The sequence below is a fragment of the Catharus ustulatus genome, chromosome 1 (assembly GCF_009819885.2).
Source record: "Catharus ustulatus isolate bCatUst1 chromosome 1, bCatUst1.pri.v2, whole genome shotgun sequence".
Lineage (NCBI taxonomy): Eukaryota > Metazoa > Chordata > Aves > Passeriformes > Turdidae > Catharus > Catharus ustulatus.
The window spans coordinates 98527929-98539391 of record NC_046221.1 but is presented as its reverse complement, the minus strand read 5'-3'; the positions used below and the strand labels follow the sequence as shown (position 1 = coordinate 98539391).

Here is an 11463-nt window from a genome sequence, read left to right as displayed (position 1 = left end):
AAAGGAGCAGAAATGCAGGAACAGACTACAAGGAGTATAGCTTCAGGCTTGCCAGTTTTTCTGATTGAACAGAAATGTAGGAAATAGGGGCTGTGAGACCATCTGCTCTCACTCTAACGAATAAAAATTAGAGTATTCCATACTTCTTGATTAAAGACAAGGACAAACTTTCTGGATTTTTGTTTGTTTTACTTCAAATAAAAGCCTTATAAGTATACTGAGACCATGGCTATAAGTATACTATGTCAAGACCCTATACTGGGTCTTGGTTCTAAGCAACAAAAAGAATGGTCTCTCTGTTGTGAAGTACTAATGTGGAAATGCCTGAAATTACCTTAAATAGAAATTGCAGAATTCAGATTGCAAATTATATTTCATACCACACTACAAATTGTATTTTATAGGTAACACTGGCCTTCATTGGATCTAGTTTCACACTTAAAATTCAATTGTATGGATTATGTGTGTTATAACCTAAGAGAGCCATCAACTAATAAAGATGTGCTAGAAGAGAGGTAGGCGAACAAAAAATATATTCTTTTCCTCAGACCAGCTTGGAAAAAATATCACAGTACTGTCACATGCGCACTCACTGCATTAGGAAAACATAAAGTTACCACTAAATTAGGCAAAATAAAATGTCTTCATTACCTTGTCCAGATTAAGATCTTCTTTAAAAGTGTACTGTCATTTAGAATGAAATGTTAAATATTGGGAAAATAATTTAATATCTACAAAGCAGAAATTACCGATGTAAAATTACACCTATAAGCATTGCAGGTAACGAACAGAGATTTCAGCACTAATCTTTTAACCTGAGGTAGTCTGATATCCCTGGTGTTATCCTAGTCCCACTTCCACCTGCTCACACACCTGTATGCTTTTCTGACACCCAGTGTGACTACACAATGCAATTGGACAACCAGAGTAAAAGGTCAATCATTTAAAAACCATACCATTCATATTCCTAACACTGCTGGGTTTTTGAAACATACAGTTGGTCAGACTGTGCAATTCTCTTTGTACTTCAGCTGAGACAGCCCATTCACTTAAAAATTACTGACGACCATTTAAAATACATAAAAATAAGGCTGTGTTTGTCTTGTCTGGACAAATCCAAATTTTGCAAATTGAATCAGCCATTCCATACAGTATGAAATAAAACATGAAGTAATTGTCCCAGTAAGTTACTGCCATTTTTCCAAGGCACAGTCCACGAAAGAACGCCTGCAATGGCAGATCAGTCTACCACATGAAAATTTAACCTACTAATGACACAGTGGGACATGTTTTGCTCCTTCTATGTGTCAAGTGACATAAGGCAGCACAAGAAGCAAAACAAGGACATTCAGATATCCTTAATTCTTCATCAGTCACAATGAATACTAGTCCCCAACACAAATGAGAGACACAATGATGTAAAATATAACACAGAATATAATTTTATTCTGTTAATCTGCGTATGTACTGGTACAGCTGTTCTGAGAAAGCTTCTGAAGAAAATTTTTCCATAACTCTCACTCTCCCAGCTGCTCCCATTGTGTCCTTTAAGAGAGGATCTCTCACAATTTTTTCCATGGCATCAGCAAATTGGGTTGGTAGAGGATCACACAAAAATCCTGTAACATTATGTGAGATTGATTCTAAAGGACCACCTGAATTAACTGCTATAACTGGACATCTCATATACATTGCCTCCAATGGGACAATGCCAAAATGTTCATTGCTTGGTGTATAAAGCACACACACAGAGTTACTAAAAAGAGAGATTTTCTGTTCATCTGAGAATGATCTCAGAAAAGTCACGTGGTCATTAACACCAAGTTTGGCTGCAAGTCTCCTCAACTCTTCATAGTGCTCCACATTCTCCAGAACTCGCTTATCATAACCACCTGCCATAACCAGGTGAACCTCCTCCCACTCATGAGAATCAAGTCTCCCTTGGAGTTCGTGCAAAGCTTCAAGAGCCAATGCTAAATTCTTTTTTCTCTCATACCTATTAATGGAAAGAAACAAGAACTTTTTCTTTTTCGGTATCAGATCAGCTATGTCTGCAGGAACAATTTCTTCAAAGCTACTGATGTTGAGCGATGGGTAGAGGACATCTGGGTTTATGTGAGACAGGGACTTAAATGTGTCTTTGAACACGCTGGCAGTGAACTTGCTGTTCACAACGATGCAGTCTGCCATGCCAGTCGTGTACTCTTCCAGCCAGTCGAGTGGCAACCTGTAGAGGCGCTTCAGGCAAGATTCTCTCTTGGTCAGAAGTTGATCAGGAAAGTGACAGTAAAACAAAACCTTCTTTCGTGTTCTGGCCAGTCTGAGTACAGGAATGCAGGCAGACACCTAGTGCAACCGGAGAGATGGGACAAGAGGAGAGGTCAATTACTTGGGTCAGTGCCACCAGTGTGTACCTGTGATTTCAAAGCCATGCTCTGAGAGCCATTGCTTTGCAAGCCAAGTGCCTTCTCCCCCTCCCCTACAGAGGCACATCAAGTTGTACTCCTTCATCCAGGACCTCCCATGGCCCTATAACTTCTCCCTGCTCCCCACCAAGGCCCCTTCAAGCCCCAGGACTTCTCCAAGCACCTTCTTCTGCCACTACCAGGGATGCTGGGAGCAGAGCCCAAGTGGCAGTGGCATCCTCTCCCTCCACCTAGCCCAGAACGCAATTTGTGAATTGCAAAATGTGGAATATGTCAAGAGTATCTAAAGTCAGGATGTTCTTTGATGTAAGATCTTTTAAGCCTAATCATCAAGAAAGAAGATCTAATCAGTGGAACTGGCAGAAGCTAGCCTAGCATCCCTTAGTCAACAACATCCTGGAACTAACAAGTCTTAAGGATGTAGTGAATCAAGATGTTGATTTATGCCTATGTATACATTGCTAACTTGGCAAAATACTCAAGGTCCATGTATCCTATAGGTAAACTTTGTTCATTACAACACTAAAAAACATACCTACAGGTCAGAAAGACCCCTGCTCAGGTGAAGACCAATTCCCTGAGCAAGTGCAGAAGTTAACTGGGGTTATGTAACTTGCATGGAATCACAGAATCAATCAGGTTGGAAAAGAGATCACCAAGTTCAAACGATGGCACAACACCACAGTGTCAACTAAACCATGGCATAAAGGGCCACATCCAGTCTTTCCTTAAATATATCCACGGACAGTGACTCCATCACCTCCTTGGGCAGTCCATTCCAATCATGATCCTCTCTGAAGAAATTCTTCCTAATGCCCAGACTAAGTGTCCCCTGGTGCAGCATAAGACTATGTTCTCTCATCCTGTCACTAGCTGTCAGGGAGACCAATGCCCACCTCCTAGAACATCCTTTCAGGCAGTTGTAGAGGGTAATAAAGTCTCCCTTGAGCGTCCTTTTCTCCCAGCTAAACATCCCAGCTTCCTCAGCCACTCCTCAGAAGAGGAGTGCTCCAAATCCTCCCCCAGCTTCACTTCCCTTCTCTTGAAATTATTAACTTATCATAACATTATGAAGGGCCACACAAGTTACTAACTCTGAATTTCTTTGTATAAAAGATGACACAGAAAGCCTGATGAGGTGTCCTTGATTAGTGGAACACCATGGAGCAGCTAGGCTTGGTCTGAAATGAACAATCGATGTCTCTCATGTGTCATTATTGGCTTGTTGCACACCACATAACCTGATTTTGTGGGGATTTGATACTCCAGGGCTCTGGAGAATCTCTTTTATGAGACTGCAGGAATTGGGCTAGTTTAGTCTACAGAAGAGAAGACTAGGAGGGGATCTTATCAATTCATATAAACATCTCAAAGGTGTCAAGACGATGGTGCTAGAATCTTTTTAATGGTGCCCAGTGACAGGACGAGGAGCAGTGACCACAAACTAAAACACGAGAACTTCTACATCCGCATGAAGATGAACCTTACATTGAGGATGGCAGAGTACTGGGACAGGCTGCCCAGGGAGGTCCAAACACACCTGGACGCGTTCCTGCATCACCTGCCGTAGGTGACCCAGCTTTGGCAGGGGGCTTGGAGTAGGTGATCACCAAAGGCCCCTTCCAACCCTAACAACTGCGTGATTCCGTGAAGAGCAGCCCACCGGCATGCCGGCAGCGGCGCTCCCGTCCCCGCGGCCCCGGCCCGGTCCGGCCCCGCACCTGGTCGCACACGAAGGCGTCGAAGGTCTCTCCGCTGAGCAGCAGCACGTAGAGCGCCACGAAGGCCATGCGCAGGGCGGCGCACAGCGCGTGCCCGCGGCCGCACAGGCTGCGCGGGAGCCAGCCGCCCGCCCGCCGCACCGCCAGCCCGCGCGTCTCCGCGAAGCAGCGCTCCGGGTCGTAGTGCGCCGTCCAGATCTGCACCCGGCAGCCCCGCGCCCGCAGCGCCAGCGCCGCGTCCACCACCAGCCGCTCCGCGCCGCCCAGGCCCAGGTCCGGGTGCAGGAACAGCACGGACGGACCAGCTCCTCCCGCCTCCTCCGCCTCCTCCATGGCCGCTGCCGCGGGGTCGCATGCGCAGCCCGGCAGCCGCGGCGGGACACGTCAGCCTTCCTTCCCTTCCTCCCGGGCCTTCCCGCCCGCCCCGCCCGCCGGGCGGCCCCGCTGCCGCCCGACGCGCCGCTCCCCGCGGGCCCGCGCCGGCCCGGCCGCTGCGCAAGGAGCGGGCGCGCCCGAGGCGTCACGTGGGGCAGCGGTGTCGGAACGCGGCCGCCGGGCGAGGGGTGCAGGGATAAGGGGCCACTGCTGCTCAGGCATTATCCGGGGGAGCCGCGCGGCCCGGGATGCGCGGCGCGGGGGCGGAGCCTGACGCGGGCAGGGACGTGGCCGGAGCGGCTGTAGCGGAGCGTGTGTGAGACCGCGCCGAGCCCGATCCAGCGCCGCCGCCATGGTGAGTGAGGGGCTGCCCGGGGCGGGGGGCGGCTGAGGCGCCCCTTCCCCGCCGGCAGCGCCCGCCGCCTCTCACCCCCTCCCGCTTCTCTCCTCTCTCCGCAGCCCGGGCCCAACCCCAGCGCCACCAGCGTCGGCTCCTCCGGCCGCTCCCCCAGCAAGGCTGTGGCTCCCCGCGCCGCAGGATCCACCGTCCGGCAGAGGTGGGTGCCCGCCGGGGGCTGCTCTTGCGCCCGCCGTGCGCGCTGCGTGCCCGGGCTGGTGCCCTCTGCTGACGTGGCAGCACAGACTGATGCCAGTTCAGAGAAGGGCAACGCTGCTGGGGAAGGGTCTGCAGCACAAGTGCTGTGAGGAGTGACTGAGGGAGCTGGGGGTGTTTAGCCTGGAGAAAAGGAGGCTCAGTCGCTGTCCAGTGACAGGATAGGAGAGCAGAAGTCTTAAGCTGCGCCGGAGGATGTTTAGCTTGGATATCAGGAGGAAGGGACGATTAGATATTGGAATGGGCTGCCTAGGGAGGTGGTGAAGTCACTGTCCCTGTGGGTATTTAAGGAAAGATTGGATATGGCACTTAGTGCCATGGTCTAGTTGACATGGTAGTGTTGGACTCGATGATCTTAGAGGTCTTTCCCAACCTAATTGCTTCTGTGAAGTGTGTTGTTTCTGCAGAGTCTTCCTGGCTGCTTGGTCCTAGAAGCTGGTGGGGTACTAACGTGTTGTTTGGTCTCTGTTTCCTTCTGTCATCCCTTAAAGGAAAAATGCCAGCTGTGGGACAAGGAGTGCAGGCCGTGCCACGTCCACAGGGACTGGTGGGATGTGGCGGTTCTACACTGAGGACTCTCCAGGGCTTAAAGTGTAAGTTGGGTTAATGCGTGGTGGCAGGCTTGAGGGCTTTAGAGTTCTCCTGCTTACGTGGTCTTGCAGTCTTCGAATTAATAATCATCTGTCAGTGTTCTGGTGTGCATGGGAAAACTTGAGTTAGTGGTTGGGATGACATATTTAATATGTAACCTGGGAGAGGTAGTTTTTAAAGTTACAGTGGTTTTAAAAAGGTAGGTACAAGTTGTATTTTGTAAAAGTTTACCTTAAGTGGTCTTTGAAAGCTGTGAGCAATCTTTTTGAGGTTGAGAAAGATCACTTGTCTCAATGAATTTAAGCATCTGTGTGCATGTTTTAATACTCTTTTAAGCAAAAATTTTGGGTTTTGTCTTATAACAGCTGTTATGATCCTATGCACCCCTTGAAAATACAATATAACTGATATACCATATGCTTGCATCAGGTGTTTTTATGAAAAAGCTGCAGATAAATTACTTTGGCTGAACTTGCCTAGTAAATAGCATGCCAATACTTTCTATATCTCCATTTTCACAAGGTGAATATTCCAAGATTATGGTTGAATACCTAGTAGTGTTCCTTAAACTATAAAGAGAACCTAAGTTTTTACCCTTTTGACCAGTTTGAGTTTTTCAGATGACTTTCCAAACAAACTTTGCAGCCTAATACTTCGGTAGCGAAGGTGGAAGGTGTATTTGATGTGATGAGTGTGTGCTAAGTTATATCCTGAGTGGAAATCTGTGCTTATTGTAGAATTACAGTTCATGACATCTTGTTCTTACTCGGTTGAAAAGTCTTGAGGTGCTCAGGGCTGACCCTGGTTTGTTTTGGTTTTTTTTTCACAAATCCATTAATATTTTCTTTTGAAGTTCTTCAAGAGGGGTGCTGCTTTCTGTGCAAATAGAACATTTGGTGCAGGGCTACTTAGTGATAGTTCCATGAGTAATCCTTCCTTTGAAGTTGTCTTATGTGTTTTCCTTTTCATATGTACTTGAAACTTTAAAAAGCAAAATGTATCTAGCAAACCACCAAAGTAGGCTGTTCTGCCATTCTGAGTCCAGAAAAAAGGCAAAGAAAAGACAATGTTCTAGAGCAAAGCTGTGCAGATAGGCAGGGCAACTGTTTTCTCTGTTGTTTGGTCTACTAGAGTTCAGTTTTAACAATTAATTACACCAAACAGAAAAAAAGCCAGAAGGGGATTATGTTTTGTTTTTATTAATGGACTTGTGATACAAGCTTTAACAATTTTGCTAAATAGTTACCTTGTGAATCTTTGATTTCACTTTTGGTGCCACTTAGTTGTTTCCATCTTCAGTGCAAGCAGGTCAGTAAACAGATATTCCATCTATTTGTGTTGAGACACAGCGGTTCCTGATTTTAAGGATTTGGAGCACTGGGAGTGTTTTTTTGGAAGCTACTCTGAGTAACTGTATGGTCAAGCTTCTAATGAAAGAATCAAATTACATTACAAATTACAAATCACCCCACACTAGATCTAACATTTTCTGAGCCATGGCTTGGTAGCAACTTTCTTGTTTATGGCTTTCTTGGTATTTTTCTTCAATTTTTTTTCCATAGCAACCAATTGTCCTCTTTAGTAGGCTTTAAAGTGAGAATGGCATATCAAGGTTTGTGATTGCTTCAGTGAAATGCTTCAGCTGAAGTTGTTTTTAGAAATGGTTATGGTCACTGCTGCATAAAGCAGTTGCATTGCATAAAGCAATGGGAAAGCTTAGCCTGGTAGTGGTGGTGGGTGGGCTTTTTTCATATTGTTTAAAATGCAAGCTCTTAAAATTACTATGGAAAATACATAAACCCACCTGAGAACAGGTTAATTCATACTAACTGTAATGAGGGGAATTTCACTCTAGATAAAAAAGTTTGTATGTTTTATATTGTGTGGAATTAGATTGATGCTTTGGATATTTTGTATCTGTATTCAAGTCCAAAATAATAAGTCTGTTGAATAGGGAACTTGGTTCCTCTCAGGAAAGATCCTTTATTTGCATTGCAAGGTGCTTCAAATGTACCTTTAAAAACAACTATTATCGAAAGGGAGTTGTGGGGGATTTGGCTGAGAGGGGATATGATATTTTTCTCTTTAAAGCTTGGAGATTACATGCTTTGAAAAGAAAACTAACCCCAAACTTTTTCATCTTTTTGAGTCACTTGGTACCTGTGGTTCCTGTATCTTGTCTTGGGCTTTCCTGCTTAAAGAGCTATAGGCAGCTTTCCTGTGGATAGAAAGTCAAATTGTTGTACAATATGCAGCCTTATGAAAGACATTCTGAGAATGCACAATACCAAATCTCTAGAGGTGTCTGAATCCATTTATTTATTTGTGGTGGGCCGAGAAGATGCAGGTGTGTGGAGAATTGCAGGGTTACAACAGGTTTTCTTTGGGACTGGAGGAAATCAGATGTATGTGTCAGTGTTGGAGAGCCGATTATTCTCTAAGGGTTCAATGTCATCTGCATGTTTAAAAAACACTGAACAATCAGTCCCCACTGTTTATTTCCAGGTAGTTCTGTTTAGTGGTGCTGCTTTGTTTCCGTGTGCCTTTGGCACAGCAGCTTACCTATTCCTGCAGCTAAAGGCTCAAATGAATGAAATAATTCAGATACAGTGTAAGGACTATAAATTATGATTTATATTTTGTAGGATATAAACGTGTATGTATACATATATAGAAATAAATAGAAATATAAAATAAATATATTTATTTATATGTATAAAATGCTGGGGTTTGAGAATTACATTCTGTTGTGTAGTGAAAGATACCCTTTGAAGGGGGTACTGGTGTAGTCACCATGTATGTGGACTTTATTTTGTTGTTGGTTTATTTGCTAAAGACCTTTTGTCTGTGTTCAGGATTCTCCATACCCAAATAAGTCTAAGTATGATAGATAACAATTGAGTTTTAAACTCAGTGTAAGATACAGTTGTGTTCATTTAAATTATGTGGATCATGATCTTGTAGAAAAATATGTCAGGAAACTCTTTGAATCCCTTTTCAGTTTCCTTTTTTTAAACTTTGTATTCAGGTAGCATTTACATGCTTATTAACAGTACCCTGGCAGGTAATACAGGCTGGATAACAGATTTCTCAATAGCATGTTGAAAATCAGAAATGAGTTTGTGTGAAGTGAGTGGTGTGAAGGAGTGTTGAGTGTTTATTCATGTAATTGTTGCAGCTCAAAAGAGCGTGAAACAGCTGATTGAAGCTATCAACGTGCACTCTTAGATTAACCTGTTTTTTAAATACATTACTATACAATTTCTAAACAATATATAAAAATGAGAAGGAAAAAACAAAAGATTCATTTTAGGTAAAAATTTAATGATGTAGCTTTGCCACTTTGTGTATGTTTTTCAAGAAAGATGTCCCTGTCTCTCACCCACTGCTGCCATTGTTTTCAAATGAAATAAAACCCCCAAAAATAAAACAGCTAATGAGAGTTTTTTGCCAAAATTTTAGTAGCCGCTAGAGGACTCTGTTGGTTTTTGTATCGGACTGCATCTTTGCTCGGGTGGCTATCTGAGTTGTAAACACAGATGATACTTTTCCAGAGACTGTGGAAACAGCAATCCATAATAATGAATCATTAATGGCTACTTTAACAAGTGGGGGTTTTGTTACTCTGTTGTGCTTTTTTATGTAACATTTAGGGTGTATGGAACTGTCTTTAATAACAGTGGCAGCAGCAGTTTTTAATAGAGATGACTGTCTCATTTCTGTGTGCCTTAAGGTATTTCTGTGGGAAGGGAAGAATTTTCTTGTACAGTTTCATATGAACTGATGAGCTCATTTGGCTAATAATGACTGGCATTTGGGCAAGACAGACTTCTTTTTTATGTTAATGCATTTTCTCTTTATTTTTAGTGGACCTGTTCCAGTTTTGGTCATGAGTCTTCTTTTTATTGCTTCTGTATTTATGCTGCACATCTGGGGTAAATACACTCGTTCCTAGACTCAGCTGCCAACTTAAAGCATACATCTTGGACCAAAACTATGGTGGATCCTGGTTGTTCTTGGAGAGAGACTGGGGAAGCTTCCTATCACCTGTTGAAGTCCTGTCAACTTTGGCTGTGATATCAAATTAATTTCTCAGTTCGCTACTTGGGCAGCTTTAAAGCCTGTCATGGGTCATTTTATATTTGTATCTGTACACTTAGAATACAGATATTGCAATAAAAGTTGTATATGGAAATAGACACAGTCTTAACTGTATTTTTTCCTTTTCCAGTATACCACAGCTAACACATTTTACTAGGTTTTCATAAATAATCATATTTCTGAGTAAATACTGTTTGACGGTTCAAACCAGATTCTTCCAAACTATGCATTGCTATATCATTTTATGCTGGAAAATACTTTTTTTGTGGATTAAAGAGACAAAATCAGGTTCACAAACACAAGAAGGTAACCGACATCCTTATTGAAATAAAACTGAGGTACCAGTGCTGAGATGGTCATGTTCTTCTTTTAACTCCAGAAAAATAGCTGGATTTATTTATTTCCTAAATGCAAGTTAAATTTTACTCAGTGCTTGTTATACATAAAAGTTATATAAGTGTGTTTGTTTTTTTTGAGCTGCACTCGAGGAGCAACATGAACTGATACCTGACTGATTTAAAAGAGTAATTGCACCATGTCAGAGACATTTTTCATCCTCGGTCACGTGATGTGGTTCTTGGGGCTGTCCTGTGCAGGATCAGGAGTTGGACTTTAGTGATCCTTGTGGGTCCCTTCCAACTTAGGATAGTCTGTGATTAGATGACTGCAGGTCCAGACTCTTTCAAGGAGAATTAAATGGAATGGGAGGACTGGAAAGGTAATGACTGCATTTCAAATAACAGGACATGCAAACAGGCTGAGATACAGTTAAGTGTTGCTTCTGATAACCACTCCAGTTTACTTCTGGATGTACAGTATTTTCCTTTTGAACGGTCACACAGCTCTTCCTTCTCTTTTTAAAGGTATCTGCATATTTGTGCATTGACATTTCTCACTACTAATATGGTCTTGAAGTTGGATAGAATTATTTTAGCCTGCTGTTCATGTTGACTCCTGGTTGAATATCAGCTTGTCATGGGAAAACAATATTCTTAGTTATGCAGCCTTGACAGAAGTTCAAACTGCATGTTGTAGAAGCAGCCTCTCTTACCACCTTCCTTGAAGCAGTTCTTAAGTTAGCATTACTTCTGAAAAGACCAAACTATTCAGAACAAAAACAAGAATGAGGAGTGTTGTCTCAGGGCTATAGAGGTAATCGTTTTGAGCTCTGCTAATGCATACATTAGTACCTAATGTAAATGTGGAGGGAAAGACAAAAGACTTGGAGCAGAAACTGAAAATTATCTTTGAAAATTTAATAGTAGGAAGGTGTTTTCAGAGGTTTGGAAGTTGAGGAACAGGGGATTTTGGAGGCTCAAAGGCAGTGGTGTAGTAGAACACTAAATTGGTGGAAGCTGTTACAAATAAATCATGTATCAAAGGCAAAAGGATCCATAAATTATTTACCTCTATGCATATGGAAGGGAAGTTAAAACACAAGGGAATATAAAATAAGTAGTTGGGGTAGCTCATCACTTCAAAAGGTGGAGATAAGGATCTCTCACTTAAATGCTTTGCTTAGCAAGAAAATAAATTCTGTACAGTCAGCGATTTCATTTTAAGGCAAGAAAATGTAGAGAGAAGAGCAAATGCAGGTCAGTTGTTCTGCTGACCATGTGAACAGACTGTGCTGAGC

The 11463-nt window shown here is 43.1% G+C and overlaps 2 protein-coding genes across 2 annotated transcripts; one reads left to right on the top strand and one right to left on the bottom strand.

Moving 5' to 3' along the window:
- Positions 1 to 1419: 1419 nt before the first annotated feature.
- On the bottom strand, positions 1420 to 4554 carry ALG2 (ALG2 alpha-1,3/1,6-mannosyltransferase). Its single transcript, XM_033074657.1, has 2 exons — positions 4148 to 4554; positions 1420 to 2346 (listed from the first exon to the last, which is right to left on the bottom strand). Exons 1-2 carry the CDS (start codon positions 4478 to 4480, stop codon positions 1444 to 1446), a joined length of 1236 nt encoding a protein of 411 aa, XP_032930548.1. The 5' UTR covers positions 4481 to 4554; the 3' UTR covers positions 1420 to 1443.
- Positions 4555 to 4766: 212 nt separating this feature from the next.
- Positions 4767 to 9925, top strand: SEC61B (SEC61 translocon subunit beta). The gene is made up of 4 exons (XM_033074642.2): positions 4767 to 4877; positions 4982 to 5079; positions 5627 to 5728; positions 9594 to 9925. Exons 1-4 carry the CDS (start codon positions 4875 to 4877, stop codon positions 9679 to 9681), a joined length of 291 nt encoding a protein of 96 aa, XP_032930533.1. The 5' UTR covers positions 4767 to 4874; the 3' UTR covers positions 9682 to 9925.
- Positions 9926 to 11463: the final 1538 nt, after the last annotated feature.

Coding starts and splice junctions, on each gene's coding strand:
- ALG2 (XM_033074657.1), bottom strand. CDS start 4,480: ATGGAGGAGGCGGAGGAGGCGGGAGGAGCTGGTCCGTCCGTGCTGTTC. Junction 2,347..4,147: donor ACGCCTTCGTGTGCGACCAG/GTGCGGGGCCGG, acceptor CGGTTGCACTAG/GTGTCTGCCTGCATTCCTGT.
- SEC61B (XM_033074642.2), top strand. Junction 5,080..5,626: donor GGATCCACCGTCCGGCAGAG/GTGGGTGCCCGC, acceptor CATCCCTTAAAG/GAAAAATGCCAGCTGTGGGA. Junction 5,729..9,593: donor GACTCTCCAGGGCTTAAAGT/GTAAGTTGGGTT, acceptor CTTTATTTTTAG/TGGACCTGTTCCAGTTTTGG.